We start from the raw sequence: 25,120 nt of genomic DNA, 5'->3' as shown, positions 1-25,120 counted from the left end.
AGGTGAGATCTTGCATGGAGCCCCAGGCCGAGGGAGATTGACAGTTATTTTGTGTTTCTTCCATTTGCAAATAATCGCACCAACTGTTATCACCTTCTCACCAAGCTGCTTGGCGATGGTCTTGTAGCCCATTCCAGCCTTGTGTAGGTCTACAATCTTGTCCCTGACATCCTTGGAGAGCTCTTTGGTCTTGGCCATGGTGGAGAGTTTGGAATCTGATTGATTGATTGCTTCTGTGGACAAGTGTCTTTTATACAGGTAACAAACTGAGATTAGGAGCACTCCCTTTAAGAGTGTGCTCCTAATCTCAGCTCGTTACCTGTATAAAAGACACCTGGGAGCCAGAAATCTTTCTGATTGAGAGGGGTCAAATACTCATTTCCCTCATTAAAATGCAAATTTTACATGCATTTTTGACATGCGTTTTCCTGGATTTTTTTGTTGTTATTCTGTCTCTCACTGTTCAGATAAACCTACCATTAAAATTATAGACTGATCATTTCTTTGTCAGTGGGCAAACATACAAAATCAGCAGGGGATCAAATACTTTTTTCCCTCACTGTGTCACACCCTGGCTCTGGGACTCTATATGTTGAGCCAGGGTGTGTATATTCTATGTGTTGTGTTTCTATGTCGATATTCTATGTATTGTATTTCTGTGTTGGCCAGAGTGGTTCCCAATCAGAGGCAACGAGTGTCAGCTGTTGCTGGTTGTCTCTGATTGGGAGCCATATTTATACAGGCTGTTTTCCCACAATAGTTGTGGGATCTTGTTCCTTTTGGGTTATTCCGTGTTGGTTGTGTTTAACCTTTGGACGTCACGGTATCGTTTATTGTTTTGTTCGAGTGTTTACTCTCTTTAAATAAAGTATGTTCGTTCATCACGCTGCGCCTTGGTCAACTCACTCTAACGATCGTGACACACTGTACATCGATAAATACAACTTGACAAAGGACACATAGTCATGTATTCCTCCTTAATAGCCATGCAGACTTTATTTAACTTAGACAAAAATCTTGCAAACAGTGTTGAATCATTGGCATTTTTTACAGATTTTCTTATTGCATTCTCAATACAATTACCTTCAAGGCGTGCAACAGAATGATAACCCACAATGCACCCTCTCAGTCAGTCACAATATAGGTTGCCAGCAGCTACAGTGCCTCCAAAAAGTATTCACACCTCTGGACTTTTTCCACATTTTGCTGTGCTACAAATTGGGATTAAAATGGATTTACAAAAACAAAAGATGTTAACTTTTTTTATCCCAAATATATCTTGATTAGATAGGTATTCAACCCAATACATGTTAGAATCATGTTAGAGTCAATACATGTTAGAATCACCTTTGGTTAAGTCTCTAAGTGCTTTGTACACCTGGATTGTACAATATTTGCCCATTATTATTTTTTAAACTCTTCAAACTCTGTCAAGTTGGTTTGTTGATCATTGCTAGACAGCCATTTTCAAGTCTTGCCATAGATTTTCAAGCCGATTTAAGTCAAAACTGTAACTAGGCTACTCAGGAACATTCAATGTCGTCTTGGTAAGCAACTCCAGTGTATACTTGGCCTTGAGTTTTAGGTTATTGTCCTGCTAAAAGTTGAATTTGTCTCCCAGTGTCTGTTGGAAAGCAGACTGAACCAGGTTTTCCTCTAAGATTTTACCTGTGCTTAGGTCTATTCTGTTTATTTTCATCCCCCAAAAATTCCCTAGTCCTTGCCGATGACAAGCATACCCATAACATGATGCAGCCACCACCATGCTTGAAAATATGAAGAGTGGTACTCAGTGATGTGTTGTGTTGAATTTGACCCAAACATAACGCTTCGTAATCAGGACAAAAAGTTAATTTCTTTGCCACATCTTTTGCAGTATTACTTTAGTGCCTTTTGCAAACAGGATGCATGTTTAGGAATATTTGTATTCTGTACACACTTTCTTCTTTTCACTCTGTCATTTAGGTTAGTACTGTGGAGTAACTACCATGTTGTTGATCCATCCTCAGTTTTCTCCTATCACAGCCATTAAACTCTAACTGTTTTAAAATCGCCATTGGCCTCATCGTTTCCTTCCTCTCCGGCAACTAAGTTAGGAAGGATGCCTGTATCTTTTTAGTTACTGGGTGTATTGATACACCATCCAAAGCGTAATTAATAACTTCACCATGCTCAAAGGGCTATTCAGTGTCTGCTTTGTTTTTACCCATCTACCAATAGGTGCCCTTCTTTGCGAGGCTTTGGAAAACCTCCTTGGTCTTTGTGGTTGAATCTGTGTTTGAAATTCACTGCTCGACTGAGGGACGGCCCTTACAGATAATTGTATTTGTGGGGTACAGAGATGTGGTAGTCATTAAAAAATCAGGTTAACCACTATTATTGCACACAGAGTGGGTCCATGCAACTTATTATTTGACTTGTTAAGCACATTTTTACTCCTGAATGTATTTAGTCTTGCCATAACAAAGGGGTTGAATACTTATTGACTCAATACATTTCAGCTTTTAATTTTGTATTAATTTGTAAAAATGTCTCAGGACAAAATTCCACTTTGACATTGTGGGGTATTGTGTGTAGATCAGTGGCACAAAATCTTAATTTTATCCATTTTAAATTCAGGCTGTAACATAACAAAATGTGGAAAAGGTCAAGGGGTGTGAATACTTTCTGAAGGCACAATAATCGTAGTTCCTAGAAGTTGGTTGAATTAGGGCCCCTTAGTCAAAGGTCACAGGTCACAGGTGGCAGACAAAGAAAAGTATGAAAGGAAAGATTTACTCATGTGAACTGGTGTTTAGTCTGGTCTCTGAACGGGAAGATTCACTCATGTGAACTGGTGTTTGGTCTAGTGTCCTTGAAAGATTTGGTCAAAATGTTTCATAGCATGAATGTATTTTTTCCATCTGTGACCATTGAGCACCTCTACCTTTCATTCTATATTGGAAGAGTAACATAAAGGTATGTATCAAGGTCGGCAAACTACTTAACTATAAGAAGTACTATTTTCAACTGTAAAAAAAGTACTGTTTCAACGTATTATCTGTAGAGAGTGCATTGACGTAGGCTAGAGCAGGGAGTCAAACATACGGCCCGAGGGGGGGAACGAACTCAATATACTTAAAATTACTAAAACCAAATCAAAACTGTGTAGAAATTATAATGGACCTACATTCATACAGTTTTTTGACTGTGTCCAGCTCGCTAATAATCAACTAAATGAAAGCTAGACAGTCAGGGAGCATAGAAAATTCCAAAGAACGATGGATAGAGGACTATTTGTTGCACATTTTGACAGCGAAGAAATATAACCAATTTAGACAGTGCAGCCCTCCGGACCTCGTTGAAGACCGAATGCGGCCCCCTGGGAAAAATGAGTTTGACACCCCGGGGCTTGAGTATTGATACTGTGCAGCATGTACAGTTGCCATGGTACAAATCTATTAATTTTACAAAAGAAGGTGGCCTAATTTCAGCACACACCGGTGAGCTGAGCTACAGATGAAAAGTAGGGCAGGATTGGAAAGTTTGGTTAAACACAGTGGCGCTATATAACTACACTGATATCTCTTTGTCAGAAACTCACAGGGGCACATCAAAACAAAATAAACCAAAAATCAAAATCCCAAATTACTTTCTGACTGCAATCACAGTTTTCAGGGTTTTACATTCATTCTTCTATGTTTCTATAGACCATAGCATGAATAAGACATTATTTTACACAGAGGCCTCGCCAATAATAATAATAAATATAGGGGAGAGTGGGGTAAGTTGAGCCATTTTTTACATTCAGCATCACTCCATCAAGGAAAATATAGTATTCTTTCAAACAAAGATATCTACATATATTTCAGGAGTAATCAGAATTAATGTACAAATTACAGTTTTGAAAACATAACTTGCCCCAAAAAAGTGGTCTCTTGGCACAACATTGTGACTATATTAGCCCACACAGCTACAAGGATGTAGTTCCATGCTAGGTTTAGGACCTCATATTGAAGGTTATAGATACCCCAACCGATGTATAGAACAATCTTAAAATGTTCTACTTTGGTTTAGATACAGTGGCTTGCAAAAGTATTCACCTCCCTAGGCAGTTTTCCTATTTTGTTGCCTTACAACCCGGAATTAAAATGGATTTTTGGGGGGTTTGTATCATTTGATTTACACAACATGCCTACCAATTTGAAGATACAAAATATGTTTTATTGTGAAACAAACAAGAAATAAGACAAAAAAACAGAAAACTTGAGCGTGCATATCTATTCACCCCCCCCAAAGTCAATACTTTGTAGAGCCACCTTTTGCAGCAATTACAGCTGCAAGTCTCTTGGGGTATGTCTCTATAAGCTTGGCACATCTAGCCACTGGGATTTTTTGCAGATTCTTCAAGGCAAAACTGCTCCAGCTCCTTCAAGTTGGATGGGTTCCGCTGGTGTACAGCAATCTTTAAGTCATACCACAGATTCTCAATTGGATTGAGATTTGGGCTTTGACTAGGCCATTCCAAGACATTTAAATGTTTCCCCTAAACCACTCGATTGTTGCTTTAGCAGTATGCTTAGGGTCATCGTCCTGCTAGAAGGTGAACCTCTGTCCCAGTCTCAAATCTCTGGAAGACTGAAACAGGTTTCCCTCAATAATTTCCCTGTATTTAGCGCCATCCATCATTCCTTCAATTCTGACAAGTTTCCCAGTCCCTGCCGATGAAAAACATTACATTTGATATTTTAGTCATTTAGCAGACGCTCTTATCCAGAGCGACTTACAGTTAGTGAGTGTATACATTTTTCATACTGGCCCCCCTTGGGAATCGAACCCACAACCCTGGCGTTGCAAACGCCATGCTCTACCAACATCCCCACAGCATGATGCTGCCACCACCATGCTTCACTGTGGGGATGGTGTTCTCGGGGTGATGAGAGGTGTTGGGTTTGCGCCAGACATAGCGTTTTCCTTGATGGCCAAAAAGCTCAATTTTAGTCTCATCTGACCAGAGTACCTTCTTCCATATGTTTGGGGAGTCTCCAACATGCCTTTTGGCGAACACCAAACGTGTTTGCTTATTTTTTTCTTTAAGCAATGGCTTTTTTCTGGCCACTCTTCCGTAAAGCCCAGCTCTGTGGAGTGTACAGCTTAAAGTGGTCCTATGGACAGATACTCCAATCTCCGCTGTGGAGCTTTGCAGCTCCTTCAGGGTTATCTTTGGTCTCTTTGTTGCCTCTCTGATTAATGCCCTTCTTGCCTGGTCCGTGAGTTTTGGTGGGCGGCCCTCTCTTGGCAGGTTTGTTGTGGGGCCATATTCTTTCCAGTTTTTTTATAATGGATTTAAAGTTGCTCCGTGGGATGTTCAAAGTTTCGGATATTTTTATAACCCAACCCTGATCTCCACATCTTTGTCCCTGACCTGTTTGGAGAGCTCCTTGGTCATGGTGCCGCTTGCTTTGTGGTGCCCCTTGCTTAGTGGTGTTGCAGACTCTGGGGCCTTTCAGAACAGGTGTATATATATTGAGATCATGTGACACTTAGATTGCACAAAGGTGGACTTTATTTAACTAATTATGTGACTTCTGAAGGTAATTGGTTGCACCAGATCTTATTTAGGGGCTTCATAGCAAAGGGGGTGAATACATATGCACACATCACTTTTCCGTTATTAATGGTTTAGAATCTTTTGAAACAAGTAATGTTTTTCATTTCACTTCACCAATTTGGACTATTTTCTGTATGTCCATTACATGAAATCCAAATAAAAATCAATTTAAATTACAGGTTGTAATGCAACAAAATAGGAACAATTCCAAGGGGGATGAATAATTTTGCAAGGCACTGTACAAGCATCATGAAACCTCTAACACAATAAATGAATTTGACTTTAGTTTAAATCAATTTTTTGGACCTAACTTACTTACCACTTTTTCCATGTGGTTTCTTCCTTCACAAACTCCATGAAATGATGACCTCTTCCTAAATATTTGGTCAAATTATTAATTTTGTGTATGGTTTCCTTGAAACAAGGGTGGCTCAATTTACCTCTTTGGCTCAAATTACCCCACTCTCCCCTACAGCTAAATACACAATAAATGCATGTCAATGGATTAAAATCATAACTCGCATACATCGATTCTCAACATTATCTATAAAGAGAAGCACTTTCAGCAGCACACTGATAATGACTGTGGGTGAGCATACAATAAGCGACAAACAAACATGATGATGACTAATGAATGAATAGCCCTAGCTAGCCTTAGCATGTCTCCCAGTCATTTAGCTCTATTTTCCAGCATTAGACAGCGGGGAGGGAAGCAGGCAGGAACCACCCTGATCCCATATGAGTCAGCTGCAATCATATGCTCCCCTTGCCGTGCCTAACACATCCACCATCTGGGGCTAGACAATGTGGATCAAAAGCTGGAGCTTTCCCCACACTGTCCCACTCCCCCTAACAGAGGGATGCAATGTGATCATCAACACACACACACTGGCCAGTCAGTCTCACAGCACAGTCAGATGTAGGGACCACAACATGGGGTGAAGAGGTCCACACTCTTGGCATCAGTCATTATTTACTCTTAGCCCCCAAGATGGCCAATATGGTCCCAACTCCATCTGTGTCTTTATCCACTGCCAAGACTCCATATTGATGTTGTATATAGTTTCTAACAAATGAGCATTTAGTGTTTCTTAAAGGCATTATTTATTTGTTAAAAAGAGATCAAAGAAAACAGTGTGGTTGTCTTACCTTTGGGTACTGTTGAACTGGGATGAGTACTCTTTCCAAGAGCTTGATGTTTTTGTTACTGATGACATCGAGGTATTTCTTCACGTCACCGTCTTTTCTCAACTCATCCCCCTCATACTTTTCGATTTCTGTAGGAAAAGGTATTCAAGAATAAATTATTAGATATACAAACAGAACTTCAACAGAAAGGTTAAACAACATTCCCATCCTTATCATTGACAGAGAAGACCTGGGTTCAAATGGTCGCCTATTAGTTTTTTTTATTGGACTGCCTCCTTGGCTCCTTCCTCCTTGGTTCTCCTTGGCTCCTTGTCTCCTTGGCTCTTTGGCTCCTTGTCTCCTTGGTACTCCTTGGCTCCTTTACTCCTTGGTTCTCCTTGGCTCCTTGGCTCCTTGTTCCCCTTGGGCTCCTTGGCTCCTTGGCTCCTTGGCTCCTTGGATCCTTGGATCCTTGTTCCCTTGGTTCTCCTTGGCTCCTTGGTACTCCTTGGGTCCTTGGCTCCTTGGCTCCTTGGTTCTCCTTGGCAAGCTCAATCAAGTGCAGCTTATGTATTTGTAATATAATGTGAACCCAGATCTGTGACAGCGTAATCAAGATAATTCAGTCCCTAAGCATACCTTCTGACTGATCATCATGATCAAAGTTATTTCTAGTGTCTAAATGGTGAGAGGAGTAGTTGACATGAGCTGTCAGGTCAAGCATACGAAACCTGTTTGAGTGAGACAGTCATGAGTTGGGAACCCACTGCGCCGAACAGTGATTTCTTGCTTGATGAATTTTATAGCACTTGGGAGAGTTGAGTAAAAGGCATACAGCCACGAAACAGGAGATGGAAATAAAGCTGTCACCGGTCTTCTCTGGGGATACCCCTCTGTCAATGGCAAATTAATACTCAGCAGAAATAAGAATTATCAACCTGCGCCCTGCGCCACTCTTGTAGAACAATACTAGGGAGACCTGAGCAAGGGAAAGACAGGAAGACAGGCAGCAGGGGGTGGGGTGATCTCCCCCTTCCTCTCCTCCTCAGCAGTTCTGATCTAGAGCGATTTAGCTCCATCTATTTCTACACTTCTATGACAAACAAAAGGTGTGAGTAAAACAGAGGTAAAGTGCATCCTGTTGGCAGACCTTCCTAGCAGGAGGCTTTTGGCTGAGGGTGGGGGATGCATGGTTGTGTAATGTGCTTGTCTCAGTTACAGACGAACCTGAAAGGCTTTGTTCCTTCTCAATGAACTCCAGAAATGTTCCAGCAGGATGCTGCTCCTATTCTACATTCCATTCAGGCCTTAAGCCTCTGTGTAGGATGATAGTTATAATACTAAGGCAAAAATGAATAGTGAAAGCTAAGTAAACACACTCAAACTGAGCCTATAGCATACAGCTTGTAAGGGTAAAACAATGCTCATGAGATGAATACTGTACATACTGAAGCACATACTGTATAACCTAACATAGCAGAGTACGACCCTACCTTACACAGAAAGCGGCACAGGTCCTAATCCAGGCACTTGTCATCTCCCGTCTGGATTACTGCAACTCGCTGTTGACTGGGCTCCCTGCCTGTGCCATTAAACCCCTACAACTTATCCAGAACGCTGCAGCCCGTCTGGTGTTTGTTTTGTTTTTTGTTTTAGTCATTTAGCAGCCGCTCTTATCCAGAGCGACTTACAGGAGCAATTAGGGTTAAGTGCCTTGCTCAAGGGCACATCGACAGATTTTTCACCCAGTCGGCTCGGGGATTAGAACCAGCGACCTTTCGGTTACTGGCACAACGCTCTGAACCACTAAGCTACCTGCCGCCCTGCGAGCTACCTGCGAGCCTCAACCTTCCCAAGTTCTCTCATGTCATCCCGCTCCTCCGCACACTCCACTGGCTTCCAGTTGAGGCTCGCATCTACTACAAGACCATGGTGCTTGCCTACGGAGCTATGAGGGGAACGGCACCTCCTTACCTTCAGACTCTGATCCTACACCCAAATGAGGGCACTACGTTCATCCACCTCTGGCCTGCTATCTCCCCTACCTCTACGGAAGCACAGTTCCCGCTCAGCCCAGTCAAAGCTATTCGCTGCTCTGGCACCCCAATGGTGGAATAAGCTCCCCCACGATGCCAGGACAGCGGAGTCACTGACCACCTTCCGGAGATACTTGAAACACTACCTCTTTAAGGAATACCTGGAATAATATAAAGTAATGAAGAAAAGTGGTTGTCCCACTGGCTATCATAAGTTGAATGCACCAATTTGTAAGTCGCTCTGGATATAAAATGCATAAAATAAACACCTGAGCGGGGTCGAATTCACCTGTTTTCAGGCTTCTTCTCTGCTTTTCCCCTGAAAACTGAAATCTTCTGGTTTCTACTGGCCCCGTACTGTATGACTCTTTGGGCTGGATTCAATCAATGCCTCTGTCATGCTATGCAGTACCAATGTTTACAAACTACCTGTGCCCACAGCACACACACAAAGTAGAAGCACCTATGAGCGGAATCTACTGTACCGAGTTGTGTTGCCAAAATGCAACGTTTGATTGAATTGCACCTCTTGTGGCCCTAACTGTTAGTGTGTGTAATGGTATTTTGGGGAGAACTGTACATTGTGTCTCCACAGAGAAAGCCAAGCTTACAAAGTCTGGAATGTTGGCTCCAGTTCAGGCTATGCAGTTCCCTGTGTGAAGAATGAACCACATGACATTTCAAGAGTCTGGCTGTAAAGTAATCAACTCATTATGGGCTGATTTATGTTTCCAGCTACTGTAGTTGGGTTCCTTGGTCTTTCCTGCATATTAAACATCTTTGCTCAATTTTGCCTCAGTTCTTTATCCTTTACAGTCATCAATGCCCTCTGAAAAACACTGATGTTGCTTTATGTCAAGGTACCAATGGCTAGATTCTGGGTGGATTTAAAGTAGGTAATACTTAGGTTTTAGTTGAATGCATTTATCAGACATTGCTGATCGTGAGTTTCCCAGACTGACAGGAAAGTTCCAGTAACGTGGTTGATTCAGAGGTTTTCATCAGATTGAACTACATGGCTCTTTCAAACATGACAGAATCCCTTTGATTGTATCAAATTTGCTAGGGAGATTCTTTGGATTGGAACACACTGCCAGTGCTGTCTTGTTCCCACAAACTCACTCGTTTCAACAGTCTCACATAAACGAGCTAAACTGAGCTCCTAATGAGACATTTCCAGTGTGCTCCACTTTGAAAACGCCACTTAATAATGATGTTGTGAATTTGATTCAACAAAGCTAGTGTCAGGTTATAGGAGTGTTGAGGCTGCAGCAAACACCACAATTATAAACTGCCTTTATGTATCAAACTGAATAGGGTGAAGAGAGCTTTCCTACTTCGGAGTGAAACTTATCCTTATAATTATTTCTAAACACCGTGACAATTTTATTGTGCCAGGGACTCACATAGGATCCTTTGAACAAAAATGAAATTGTGCTGAGGTACCGAGAAAAACACTTTTAATCACCTCCTCTCCACGTACACACACTTACAGAGGCCAATTGTGATCTCCTCGTCCTGCTCACCAACCTTTCTGACTCTGAAAGGAGCAACCCACTGTTAAATCACTGCTTCCTCATACTCTCAAACACCTGCCACTATGTACTTCTCAGACTCCTTACTGACGTCCCAGGTGAACTGCTCCAAGACCTCTCTAGCCACTTGAATCCCTAACATCTGCTGATTCCATATGCTCTGGCTGGCTTGGTGACACCTGCCTTCTCCATGGGATGTAGTAAAGTATGCAGGTGACCCCAGGCCGCAGGCAGGCAACTCTCACACAGAAATCTAACTTTTTAAATATTTAAAAGAGCCAGCTGAGATGGTACGAGCAAGAACGCCCTTTGTGAATACAGATGTTGGAAAGGCTTGATTAGTTATTCTCTTGAAAAATGTACTGCTTTTAACTGCCTATGAGCCATTGAATTTAACAACCATTGAATATGAGCCATTGAATTTAACAACAATAAACACAAGAACATCCATCCTCTTGTCATATTGGTTCTATAGAAAACAACATTACCAACAACCATTGAAATACTGATAGTTATTTAATATATTGTGCCAACTTAACATTGATGACCTCCCGAGTGGTGCTGTGGTCTAAGGCATCGCAGTGCTTGAGGCGTCACTACAGACCTGGGTTCGATCCCCGACTGTGACCGGGAGACCCATGAGGTGGCGACAATTGTCCGGGTTAGGGGAGGGTTTGGCTGGCTGGGATGTCCTTGTCCCATCGTGCTCTAGCAGACCGGGCACCTACAAGCTGACTTTGGTTGTACGGTGTTTCCTCCGACACATTGGTGCGGCTGACTTCCAGGTTAAGTGAGCAGTGCGGCTTGGCAGGGTTGTGTTTCGGAGGAAGGCTGGCTCTCGACATTTGCCTCTCCTGAGTCCATACGGGAGTTGCAGCAATAGGACAAGACTGTAACTACCAATTGGGGGTGAAAGTACAAAATAAAAATTTACAAAGGTTCTGAATGTACAGTATTGGCCTTCTATTTTCAAAGCACAATGTGGAGGCAGCAAACTGTTACTGCCTTGCACTGTTATTTCTGTAAAACAAAGGTAATACGCAGCATCTACATAGCATGGCTCTTGCAAGAGTCTGCAAAATGGCATACATTATTATTATTACATCTGTCAAATGTGAAAATTTGTCTGGGTTTACAGCAGCGTTTCTTTCTTTCTAGTCCTGAAGAGAGAGAAAAACTGTCGGGGGAGGTTCTCTTCTGCATTGTTCAACCAGTCCAGTAAATTTGGAGGAGGGATTAAGATGGAGTGTCGCCTTGTTAACGTCCAAAAGCGGAAGCCACGTCACAGGCTCTCTTTCCATTTCCCTTGAAAACCGGATGCTTCCGGTTGTTATCGACCCTGCTGAGGGTGGTGCCTTAGAAACAAGTCCTTGACAGTTGGACACACTAAGTTGTAACCAGTCGAACAATTTAAGGGACGCCCATAGTGTGTTTGACAGGTATTCATGCTTGAAGAATCCTAACTATGTTCATTTGGCATGAGTGTGAGTGTATCAAAGCGTCTCTTTCCCCAATCATGAATATGTATAATCTTATATCTATTTCAGACGGCAGGGAGAGTTAAAGTTCACCTTACTATGTTCCACTGTGCTGCATATTAAAGTGTTCTATCTTCCTTGGATCTCTACTACCTATTGGAGGATTGTTTTTATTATGGTGCTACATCTTCATGTGCATTACTGAATATCTCTCTCTCTCTCTCTCTCTCTCATAAAAGAGATCCAGTAAATCTTCAAGCGCGTTGGTAGACAGATGCCAGCACATTGCGGTCCTTGAGATATCAAGGAAAAGCTGGAATCTGACAGACATGAATTAAGTCGGAATAGAGACTGCCTGTCTGACAGAGTTCTAGAATGTACTTAGTTTTGACCATAGAAATCCTATTAAATTACTAGAAGGGCTATGTCATAAACCCTCAAAGTTCCAGAATAGGGTGACAATGGCAGCCATATTGGTCAGGGAGAAATCCAAAACAATCAAATTAGCAATAGATTATCTACGGCTGCAATCCCACTCTGGGCGTATGAAACAGCCTTGCATAAATTTGGCAAAGGGAGCTGTTAGTGACAAATGCTGATCCTGTGTGGTCCTGTATGGCTCAGTTGGTAGAGCAAGGTATTTGTAACACCAGGATTGTGGCTTCAACTCCCAGGGCCACCCATATGAAAAAATGCATGCATGCATGACTGCAAGTTGCTTTGGATAAAAGCATCTGCTAAGTCGCATATATTATTATTAAACAATCTAATCTGCATCGCAATTAGCTCCATGAGGGGGATATACCGGTGTTTCATCAACACATTATTCAGGTGTTTCATCAACGCCATTTGCCGCAATTAATTTTACAGCCCTCTAACCAATTGTACTATTATGTGTGTTTTTCCGCGTTATTTGTAATTTATTTTGTACATAATGTTTCTGCCATCGTCTCTTATAACCAAAAAGAGCTTCTGGATATCAGGACAGCGATTACTCACCTCGTCTTGGACGAAGATTTTTTCTTCAACGAGGCGGCCGCGAAGGATATGATACAGACACCCGACAAGGCCCAAATCCCCGTCATTCGCGTGAGGAAGAGACGGAGATATCGTGGACGTAGATCGGGGTGCCTTGTAAGGATCCGACGGCGAGCGAGTAAACTGCCTCTTCCATCAATCCTATTAGCCAATCTTCAATCATTGGATAACAAATTGGATGACCTAAGATTACGGTTATCCTACCAACGGGACATTAAAAACTGTAATATCCTATGTTTCACCGAGTCGTGGCTGAACGAGCGACAATAATAACATACAGCTAGCGAGCTATACGCTACATCGGCAGGATAGAACGGCTGACTCCGGTAAGACAAGGGGTGGCGGTCTGTGTATATTTGTAAACAACAGCTGGTGCACAAAATCAAATACTAAGGAAGTCTCGAGGTTTTGCTCGCCTGAGGTAGAGTATCTTATGATAAGCTGTAGACCACACTATTTACCAAGAGAGTTTTCATCTATATTTTTCATAGCTGTCTATTTACCACCACAAACCAATGCTGGCATTAAGATTGCACTGAATGAGTTGTACAAGGCCATAAATCAATAGGAAAACGCTCATCCAGATGCAGCGCTCCTAGTGGCCGGGGACTTTAATGCAGGGAAACTTAAATCCGTTCTACCTAATTTCTACCAGCATGTGCAACCAGAGGAAAAAAAACTCTAGACCACCTTTACTCCACACACAGAGACGCATACAAAGCTCTCCCTCGCCCTCCATTTGGCAAATCTGACCATAACTCTATCCTCCTGATTCCTGCTTATAAGCAAAAACTAAAGCAGGAAGCACCAGTGACTCGGTTAATAAAAAAGTGGTCAGATGACGCAGATGCTAAGCTACAGGACTGTTTGCTAGCACAGACTGGAACATGTTCCGGGATTCTTCAGACAGCATTGAGGAGTACACCACATCAGTCACTGGCTTCATCAATAAGTGCATCGATGATGTCTTCCCCACAGTGACCGTACGTACATACCCCAACCAGAAGCCATGGATTACAGGAAACATCCGCACTGAGCTAAATAAAGGGTAGAGCTGCCGCTTTCAAGGAACGGGACTCTAACCCGGACGCTTATAAGAAATCCCGCTATGACCTCCGACGAACCATCAAACAGGCAAAGAGTCAATACAGGACTAAGATTGAATCGTACTACACTGGCTCTGACGCTCGTCGGATGTGGCAGGGCTTGAAAACTATTACAGACTACAAAGGGAAGCACAGCCGCGAGCTGCCCAGTGACACAAGCCTACCAGACGAGCTAAACCACTTCTATGCTCGCTTCGAGGCAAGCAACACTGAAGCATGCATGAGAGCACCAGCTGTTCCGGATGACTATGTGATCACGCTCTCCGTAGCCGATGTGAGTAAGACTTTTAAGCAGGTCAACATTCACAAGGCCGCAGGGCCAGACGGATTACCAGGACGTGTACTCCGAGCATGTGCTGACCAACTGGCAAGTGTCTTCACTGACATTTTCAACATGTCCCTGACTGAGTCTGTAATACCAACATGTTTCAAGCAGACCACCATAGTCCCCGTGCCCAAGGACTCTAAGATAACCTGCCTAAATGACTACCGACCCGTAGCACTGACGTCTGTAGCCATGAAGTGCTTTGAAAGGCTGGTCATGGCTCACATCAACAGCATTATCCCAGAAACCCTAGACCCACTCCAATTTGCATACCGCCCCAACAGATCCACAGATGATGCAATCTCTATTGCACTCCACACTGCCCTTTCCCACCTGGACAAGAGGAACACCTACGTGAGAATGCTATTCATTGACTACAGCTCAGCATTCAACACCCTCTAAGTGCCCTCTAAGCTCATCACTGAGCTAAGGATCCTGGGACTAAACACCTCCCTCTGCAACTGGATCCTGGACTTCCTGACGGGCTGGCCCCAGGTGGTAAGGGTAGGTAACAACACATCTGCCACACTGATCCTCAACACGGGGGCCCCTCAGGGGTGCATGCTCAGTCCCCTCCTGTACTCTCTGTTCACCCATGACTGCATGGCCAGGCACGACTCCAACACCATCATTAAGTTTGCCGACGACACAAGAGTGGTAGGCCTGATCACCGACAACGATGAGACAGCCTATAGGGAGGAGGTCAGAGACCTGGCCGTGTGGTGCCAGGACAACAACCTCTCCCTCAACGTGACCAAGACAAAGGAGATGATTGTGGACTACAGGAAAAAAAGAGGACTGAGCACGCCCCCATTCTCATCGACGGGGCTGTAGTGGAACAGGTTGAGAGCTTCAAGTTCCTTGGTGTCCACATCACCAACGAACTATCATGGTCCAAACACACCAAGACAGTCGTGAAGAGGGCACGACAAAGCCTATTCCCCCTCAGGAGACTGAAAATATTTGGCATGGGTCCTCAGATCCTCAAAAAATTCTACAGCTGCACCATCGAGAGCATCCTGACTGGTTGCATCACCGCCTGGTATGGCAACTGCTTGGCCTCCGACCGCAAGGCACTACAGAGGGTAGTGCGTACGGCCCAGTACATCACTGGGGCCAAGCTTCCTGCCATCCAGGACCTCTATACCAGGCGGTGTCAGAGGAAGGCCCTAAAATTGTCTAAGACTCCAGCCACCCTAGTCATAGACTGTTCTCTCTGCTACCGCACGGCAAGCAGTACCGGAGTGCCAAGTCTAGGTCCAAAAGACTTCTCAACAGCTTCTACCCCCAAGCCATAAGACTCCTGAACAGCTAATCATGGCTACCCGGACTATTTGCACTGCCCCCCACCCCATCCTTTTTACGCTGCTGCTACTCTGTTAATTATTTATGCATAGTCACTTTAACTCTACCCACATGTACATATTACCTCAACTACCTCAACTAGTCGGTGCCCCCGCACATTGACTCTGCAACGGTACCCCCCTGTATATATAGCCTCCCTACTGTTACTTTATTTTACTTCTGCTCTTTTTTTTCTCAACACTTTTTTTGTTGTTGTTTTATTTTTACTTTTTTTGTTAAAAATAAATGCACTGTTGGTTAAGGGCTGTAAGTAAGCATTTCACTGTAATGTCTGCACCTGTTGTATTCGGCGCATGTGACCAATACAATTTGATTTGATTTGATTTAATTCTGTTATTCAATCAAATTGACATGCTAAGCTATTGGGAGGATATATATACAGTACCATTAGGACAAAATGATCTACATTTCCTTCTTGAATTGCAGTGGTATTTTGGCATGGCATTTTGGAAGAAAATACTTAATTTGTCTAATTTTTTTTTAATTAAAGTGTATTTGGGTACATAGAAATGAACTGGCAGCTTAATGACTTTAAATAATTTTTACCATTATGATAAAATTGTGCCACAGTAATAGTAACACCAATGACTGTAACAACAATGACACATTTTAGGTAATTGAGGAATTTCTTAAATGAAGGCCACAGATGCTCAAATCTAAGATCATTAAACCATACATAAACATAAAGTTTTGCAGAATAAAGGACTTTCGTTATGTTTGATCATTGATAAAAAAGTTCAATATAAACAAAAACATGTATGACGTGTAACTATTTTAAAGTGTTTTTCATGGTTGCAAAGGCGAATGATGCAAATGCCACCGCAATTCAAAAACGACCCCTACAGCTGTGATCACACTCTGGGCGTATTAAACAGCCTTGCATAAATTTGGCAAAGGGAGCTGTTGGTGAAAAATGATCTAATCTGCATCGCAATTAGCTCCATGAGTTGGATATTCATTCTTAAGCACTTGTTAACCCAAACCTTGATGCACGATAGTTAGATTGTTCAAACTGTATGTTTCTCATTGTTTTTGAGAGGACAATTACAATGGGCATTGTTGTCTCCTATTTATTAGTTTAGCAGAGGATCAAGAATCTCTCAAAATTCATAATTATCTCAATTGTGCAGTCTGCATACTCAGTCACTGCTTTCAACAAACACCATTGTTAAATGATTCTCAAATCCCTCCTCCACTTATTAAGGCTTTTCAGTTGCTGAGAATTTACTTTTCACATATCGATAATATAAAATGCTCTACATCTAAAATAATTATAATATTTTACCTTTATTTTACCAGGTTAGTCTCATTGAGATAAAAATATATTTTGCAGGCCTCCCGAGTGGTGCAGTGGTCTAAGGCACTGCATCGCAGTGTTGCGGCGTCACTACAGCCTGGGGTTTGATCCCAGGCTGTGTCACAACCGGCCGTGACCGGGAGTCCCATAGGGAGGCTCACAATTGGCCCAGCATCGTCCAGTTTAGGGGAAGGTTTGGCCGGGGGAGCTTTACTTGGGTCATCGTGCTCTAGCGACTCCTTGTGGCGGGCTGCATGCCTGAAGGCTGTCATCAGTTGAACGGTGTTTCCTCCGACACAGTGGTGCAGCTGGCTTCTGGGTTAAGCGAGCGGGTGTTAAGAAGCGCGTCTTGGCGGGTCAAGTTTTTAAAAAATATTTCTGCCCTCTACAATTTAAAAAAGTTTGGGTTAGGTAGAGGCACAATAAAACAGTACATTTGACTTACGAAAAATGTAAGTCAAATCTGGGTCTAAATATCACTGTTCTGAACAATTAGAGAGGCAGTATTATCTCATTTACCTCCCATTCATTCCTATCATACAGTACATGTATTTTATAACAAATGAGACAGTGAATCAATCATAATGCTCTTTGCTTTCTGTAGGATAGACATCCAGGGAGTTTGTCATCACCATTGATCATGTTTCCTGTGTGATTTCAGTGTGCCGCTTCTAACATAACGGCTGTATAATTTATTTAACAGCGCAGGATCACATCCTAAGACCTGTCTTCCTGGCCTGATGAATATCTGGTACAACCATTATCATGAAGCAGAAGAGAAATCCAGGCTCTGTCGTAGCCGGCCGCGACCGGGAGACCCATGGCAACAGAAACACCTATCACCTCCAATATTCAGCTCTGAACTAAAAAAAAATTCCCCTCAACAATAGGCTATACACGTCAATAGGTGCAACACTATGTGCAACATGAGACATGCTTAAATGGACAATATCTTCAGGTAAGGAAGTGTAGCGGAGGTGGTTTGATGAACTACACTTGTGTGATGAGTAACCTTACCTAAGACCTGAAAACTTGTGCTAGCTCCCAGTGGGATAACAGTCAGATAACAGGGTTTTGAGTGAATGACCTGGCTCGATACGTGGTCGGTCAAATACGCAAGATAAAAATAAAAGCAGCCAACTCAAATGCCCTTAAACGTGTCCCATTTCTAAAAGATGTATTAAATCTATGAAGATCATTTACAACTGTTCTTGGTTGAATCAATGTAAAATACTTTTTTATGTTCAAAGTAAAGGCCAAACGTATTCTCCACAGGAAAATATGACCCTTTTTAACTGAACAGAAAATAGGGAACATGATGTAAGGCTGAGTACCATGTCCATATCTGCAGGCTATACAACCAATGGTCAAATTTCCAATTCCCAGTCGTGTCGGGGATTTCACACCTTGAATTTATTTGAGGGAGAAATCATAACGGACTGATGCTCTAGTCTAAATACAACCTATTAGCATTGTTTACCTGCAGGTACAGTATGTGTGGCTCAAGGTCTCTCGCTAGCGCCAAAGAGGAACTGGGAAGGGAGTCCATCCCCAACCCTCCCCATGCCTTGAGACATTGTGATGAGGTGTGAATGACGGAGTCAGGCGCAGGAGGTAAAACACCGAAATCCAGAGTTAATTCAGTGTACATGAATAAAGCGCAGCAAGCGTCAAAACGAAACTAGCACAAGGGAAAAATCCACCTTGGCTACATACACGGAAAGATCAACCGAGCTACTCACTTTCACAATAAACAATCACTCACAAAGGACAAGGGGGCAGAGGGAACACTTATACACAGACTAATGAGGGATTGAGTACCAGGTGTGTGTGATTGACAAGACAAGACAAGACAAATGGAGTGATGATAAATGGAGCGGTAGTGGCTAGTAAGCCGGTGACGATGAACGCCGAAACCTGCCCGAGCAAGGCGGAGGGGCAGCCTAGGCTTAATTCGTGACAGACATGTCATCTTCAATTCTTTATGTCTCAAAATGTCACAAGATGTCTCAACATCTCAAGACATCTTAAGACGACAGTGATGGCTGGTTGTTTCTGGGGCAGTGGAGGCTGGTGGGAGGAGCTATTGGAGGATGGGCTCATTGTAATGGCTGGAATGGAATAAACCGAATGTAGTCAAACATGTGGTTTCCATATGTCTGATGTGTTTAATACCGTTTATTCCATTCCAGCTATTACAATGAGCCCATCCTCCTATAGCCCCTCCCACCAGACTCCACTGGTCTGGGGGTGTTTTTTCAGGGGCTTTTAGAGAGGCAGGTATTTGTGGTCAGGCAAATGCGAATATCATGAAGATATGCACTTTTAGATACTGTAACTACTGATGATTCATATTCATCTCATTTTCATCTCTTGAGAAAATATCAGCAGGCAGGGCAGAGTACAGCAGAGCCACTTGATTTCCCCTGGAGTGTTTGATTGGAGCCTGACATAGACCCCAGGGGAGCATTAGGTCTCCGGTTCAACAGGATTACAAATCCCTGTACATGATCATAGGGAAAGTCTGAGGGAAAGTCTGGGAACATTCTGCTCTGACAACACTAAGCCTAGCTCTCACTGTGATCTGGATCATACCGTGTAGCGCTTCCTCTGAGATCTAGATTCTACTGTGTAGTATGAACAGTTAATATCTTGGAAGTCTTTGCTCTACATAAGGACTATGCAGTATGAGTATGGGATTGAGACAGAGAACAAAGATACAAAAAGATTAAGAAGAGAAAACTTGTCATGGTAATTTCGACAATTATGTAGATCCTCTGTTTTGGGGACCTGCGTGGTTTTGGTACCAGTTCTGACCAACGTTTTTGCTTATAAATCGATATGTGGACACCATAGATTGAAATGGCTTGCATTGAGCGGTAGCGCTGATTCTCACGGACACAGGATTATGTCTCTTCTGCCTGTGTGAAGCAGGATGTGAAATCTGCAGGATGTGAAACCACTTGAAACTGGGATGGCCCTCTTACCATTTCATTCGCTCTTCCGACTGTCCATCAACTCTTGGCTGAACCCTACGTCACAGCCACTAACAACGCATATGCCTGGAATCCTTACATCGTAACGATGTATAGCCAGTAATCTCAAATAATTCATAGATTTTAAACAAAAAACACTTTCTGTTTGTCCTAACGAGTTCAGGAAGCCAAGCTAGAGCTCTGTGAGACGTTCACAGCGATGGGGGCAGACATTTTGATCAAGAGAGACCTTGAGAAAATCTGTGCATTTTCTCTAACACTAAAAATGCAAATATGTATTTTACAGTTCTAAGGAAGCTGAAATCTTATAGTTAGTAGTTTTATAAATTGATTATACTATATTTAGAAAATATAGAAGTCATTTCAAGCCTTATTCATACAGTTTTGTTGAATAGGAAATACATCATATAACATATTTCATATTTTCATATTTTTCTCATATTTGTACTGTGTACTTGAGCTTGTGTCCTCAAAAGTGACAACACCTCAGCAATTTATAACTGTTTGTACCAGAAAGGTGAGATTTTAACCTTTCTTGGAGTATGCAGCATTACTAGTTATTGTTTATGGCCCTCTCATAATAAATAATTACTTTTGGGGATTACGTAGATTACATTTTCGATTACATTTAGTCACACTTAAGAGGTATAATGTAAGGAAAACAAATTTGACTAAGATAGTGGGGTTCAATGCTGTTTACTCCATCCACACTGCCACTCAGGGATTCAAACATGATGTTGACAATAAGATCTCACAGTCTCACGTCAGAATTAGACGTTCAGGCAATTCTTTGGTTAGGCATTAACTCCGAATTCTTAAGGTTAGGCATGAACTCCGAATGGTTAAGGTAAGGGTTTAGGTTTGGGCGAGGCTTAAAACAAAAATATAAAAAACTACTTTCTATCGCTGGATTCAAACATGCAATCTTTGGAACCTGCATGCAACCTTTGGAACCAGAGGCAGAGGCAAACCTGTCCACAATGAAAATATGCTGCATTACAAAATTACTGGATTGTATCACTGGAGCATTAGTGATTAATCTTCACTGCACATATAGACTACATTTAAAGGCCCAGCGTAGTCAAAAAGGTGATTTTCCTGTGTTTTTGATATATATTCACTCTATGAGGTTGGAAGAATACTGTGAAATTGTGAAAACTATGATAATGCCCTTTTAATGTAAGAGCTGTTTGAAAAGACTGCCTGAAATTTCAGCCTGTTTTGGTGGGATGGAGTTTTGTTCTGCCTGGTGACATCAGCAGGCAGTAAATTAGTTAATCAAAAATAAGAAAGAGAGTTCCAAACCAGAGGTCTGCATGGGACTGATTTATTCATCCCGCTCCCACCCGCAGCTTTTCACACCCGGCAGCACCCGCTGGCTGGTTGACTGTCTGACTCCCACCCGCTAGAACTGGTCCCAAAACCCAACAGCAGTCCCGCAATGTTATTTTAGGCATATGTGACGCAGCTCACTTGCCAGCCATGGTCCCAGCAATATTGCGCCCTATAGGCAATGTCAAATGCGCAAAAATAACTTACGAAATAGGTTAAATTACCAGAGATTCTCACGTGGCCCATTATATTAGGCTATCTGTATCACTGGGCTATATCAGCCAATATGCTAAATGTAGTTTGAAGAGAGCAGAATTGGAGCGACTTGCACTTTCTCTTGAGCTATTTTTTATAGCCTACCTTTTAGGAGTGGGAAGATTTTCAGATGGAGAAATATGGGGGATCAATATTTATTTCTAGGCAATGTAGTAAACTATGGCCTAATCATATTAAGGAAGTACATTTCCTTGGAAAGAAAACTGCCCCGTGCTTCTCCGTCCATGCATAGGCTATAGCGTAATCTATTTAATTGAGACCACGTGCGCACCTGATCTCGCACGTATGGCTACAGAAATTGCAGCAGTAAGAATTATGACAGCGACACTTGCAACGTTTTGCATTTAGGATATAGCCTACCTTTTAGGAGGACGATTTGCAGGCAGAGCCAAATAATTGGGTAATCAATACTTATTGAAAATGAAAAGGCGCAGTGCTCACTATAGTAGCCTAACCTATGCACGTTTTGTGCCTTTTCCTTTTCAATTATGATTAAATGTTTTGATTGCACCTTGACTCACGTTGGTTGAGCACCCTCCACTTCTTTCCATTATCAATATGTATTTACAGACACTGTTGTAAACTACAGTCTAATCATGTTTAAGTTAATTTCGTATTTAAGTTAACTGCCACGTGATTCTCCGCCCATTTAGGCAGCCTACTCTATTTCAATGAGACCACACATACTAGGCGCACTTGAACTCACACACCCAACTAACTAGGCGAGGAGAGGTAGGCTACTGAAGTTCAGTGTGTGAGCAAAAAATATGTGCTTTTAATACAATAGGTAGGCTAACACATACAAAACAGAAAGACGAATGTTTACAAATAATCTGAGGGGCAATAAAAATATTTTAATCCCTGCCTGACCGCCCGCTCCCTCCCACAGCATGGAAAATGCAGACAGCACTGCAATGATCTCTGTCCGGACAGAGACCACCATCTATTCCAAACCTCTCTGCCAATAACAGCTAGTTTTCAGTTATCCCCTCACCACTCAGACTACTCCCAGACAGTCTTAGCAAAATTCTTGCTTGAGAAGTTGCTCTTTGCTAAGAAGCAACTTTTGATTCTTTTTTTTATAATTCTAATTGAAAATAATCACAGTAAGGTACTTCATTGTTACCCAGAAATGATTTGCTATTGAGATAAAAATGGCTGCATTGGACCTTTAACAAAATACAGAATATTAGTACAAGGACATGAGTCTATGTTCAAAATCAATTATGCGTATTTGTTTGTTAATGTAAAGATTATGTGTGCATTAGAGCTTTTTATTGACTATTCCTTGGGTATCATTATGACTGGGGATAATATTACAGCGCATTATTCAGCTAATGCCTCAGCTGATGCAAATGTTGTCCTGTAATTACTGGCTTCTGGTAAACGGCTCCTTCATTTTCCCTGCCACAATATAATAGTCTTCTAGAAACACTGATTACTTACACTCAAATGACAGCATGCCAATGATCTTTGGCTAATATGCCTAATCCTGAGGAATGAACATCCAAAATTAGCAACAATATCCATCACCTTCAGACTGCTCTCTGTTTTCTCTGAATGTGCAGTTCTCTATTTCTCTCTGCCATTACAACACTATTTTGTAATCAAACCTCAACAGCTGTGATGTCATGAGTCAAATGATAGATCAAATTGTTTGTAATGACATATTTTACAATGCTCCTGACTCATTTCCTGGTGGTAGTTACTATAAGGCCTTAGTTATAGTTAGACCTACACTACCAGTCAAACATTTGGACACACCTACTCATTCAAGGGTTTTTCTTTATTTTGACTATTTTTTACATTGTAGACTAATAGTGAAGACATCAAAACTATGAAATAACACATATGGAATCATGTAGTAACCAAAAGTTACTACTAAAGTGTTAAGCAGGTAGCTTAGTGGTTAAGAGCGTTGTGCCAGTAACCGAAAGGTCGCTGGTTCTAATCCCCGAGCCAACTAGGTGAAAAATCTGTCGATGTGCCCTTGAGCAAGGCACTTAACCCTAGTTGCTCCTGTAAGTCACTCTGGATAAGAGCGTCTGCTAAATAATGTAAATGTAATGTTAAACAAATCAAAATCTATTTGAGATTCTTCAAATAGCCACCCTTTGCCTTGATGACAGCTTTGCACACTCTTGGCATTCTCTCAACCAGCTTCATGAGGTAGTCATCTGGAATGCCTTTCAATTAATAGGTGTGCCTTCTTAAAAGTTCATTTGTGAAATGTATTTCCTTCTTAATGCGTTTTAGCCTATCAGTTGTGTTGTGACAAGGTAGGGGGGTATACAGAAGATAGCCCTATTTGGTAAAAGACCAAGTCCATATTATGGCAAGAACAGCTCAAATAAGCAAAGAGAAATGACAGTCCATCATTACTTTAAGACATGAAGGTCAGTCAATATGGAAAATGTCAAGAACTTTGAAAGTTTCTTCAAGTGCAAATGCAAAAAAAACATCAAGCGCTATGATGAAACTGGCTCTCATGTGGACCGCCATAGGAATGGAAGACCCAGAGTTACCTCTGCTGCAGAGGATAAGTTCATTAGAGTTACCAGCCTTAGAAATTGCAGCCCAAATAAATGCTTCACAGAGTTCAAGAAACAGACACATCTCAACATCAACTGTTCAGAGGAGACTGTGTGAATCAGGCATTCATGGTCGAATTGCTGCAAAGAAACCACTACTAAATGACACCAATAAGAAGAAGAGACTTGCTTGGGCCAAGAAACACGAGCAATGGACATTAGACTGGTGGTAATTTGTCCTTTGGTCTGGAGTCCAAATTGGAGATTTTTGGTTCAAACCGCCATGTCTTTGTGAGATGCGGTGTGGGTGAACGGATGATCTCTGCATGTGTATTTCCCACGTAAAACATGGAGGAGGAGGTGTTATGGTGTGGGGGTGTTTTGCTGGTGACACTGTCTGTGATTTATTTAGAATTCAAGGCACACCTAACCAGCATGGCTACCACAGCATTCTGCAGCAATACGCCATCCCATCTGGTTTGGGCTTAGTGGGACTATCATTTGTTTTTCAACAGGACAATGACCCAACACACCTCCAGGCTGTGTAAGGGCTATTTTACCAAGAAGGAGAGTGATGGAGTGCTGCATCAGATGACCTGGCCTCCACAATCCCCCGACCTCAACCCAATTGAGATGGTTTGGGATGAGTCAGACCGCAGAGTGAAGGAAAAGTGGCCAACAAGTGCTCAGCATATGTGGGAACTCCTTCAAGACTGTTGGAAAAGCATTCCAGGTGTAGCTGGTTAAGAGAATGCCAAGAGTGTGCAAAGCTGTCTTCAAGGCAAAGGGTGGCTATTTGAAGAATCTCAAATATAAAATATATTTAGATTTGTTTAACACTTTTGTGGTTACTACATGATTCCATAGATGTTCTTTCATAGTTTGATGTCTTCACTATTATTCTACAATGTAGAAACAGTAAAAATAAAGAACAACCCTGGAATGAGTAGGTGTCCAATCTTTTGACAGGTACTGTATGTACTGTACTTCAGTGAGTATACAAAACATTAAGAACACCTGCTCTTTCCATGACATAGACTGATCAGGTGAATCCAGGTGAAAGCTATGATCCCTTATTGATGTCACT

At 42.1% G+C, this 25,120-nt stretch overlaps 1 protein-coding gene across 2 annotated transcripts in view; it reads right to left on the bottom strand.

Moving 5' to 3' along the window:
* The window catches only part of khdrbs2 (KH domain containing, RNA binding, signal transduction associated 2), a 119,547-nt gene that overhangs the window by 79,254 nt on the left and 15,173 nt on the right, over window positions 1-25,120 (bottom strand). For both annotated transcript variants that reach the window (XR_006002272.2, XM_041887761.2), the window contains exon 2: window positions 6,740-6,867. Coding sequence is in view for 1 of the 2 variants with exons in the window: in XM_041887761.2 (XP_041743695.2) it covers window positions 6,740-6,867 (128 nt within the window). In the remaining variant the exon portion in view is untranslated. The remainder of the gene's footprint in view (window positions 1-6,739; window positions 6,868-25,120) is intronic.

This window comes from Coregonus clupeaformis, chromosome 1 (genome assembly GCF_020615455.1).
Source record: "Coregonus clupeaformis isolate EN_2021a chromosome 1, ASM2061545v1, whole genome shotgun sequence".
NCBI lineage: Eukaryota > Metazoa > Chordata > Actinopteri > Salmoniformes > Salmonidae > Coregonus > Coregonus clupeaformis.
The sequence above is the reverse complement of the archived record's forward strand: the minus strand, read 5'-3'. Positions and strand labels throughout refer to the sequence as shown.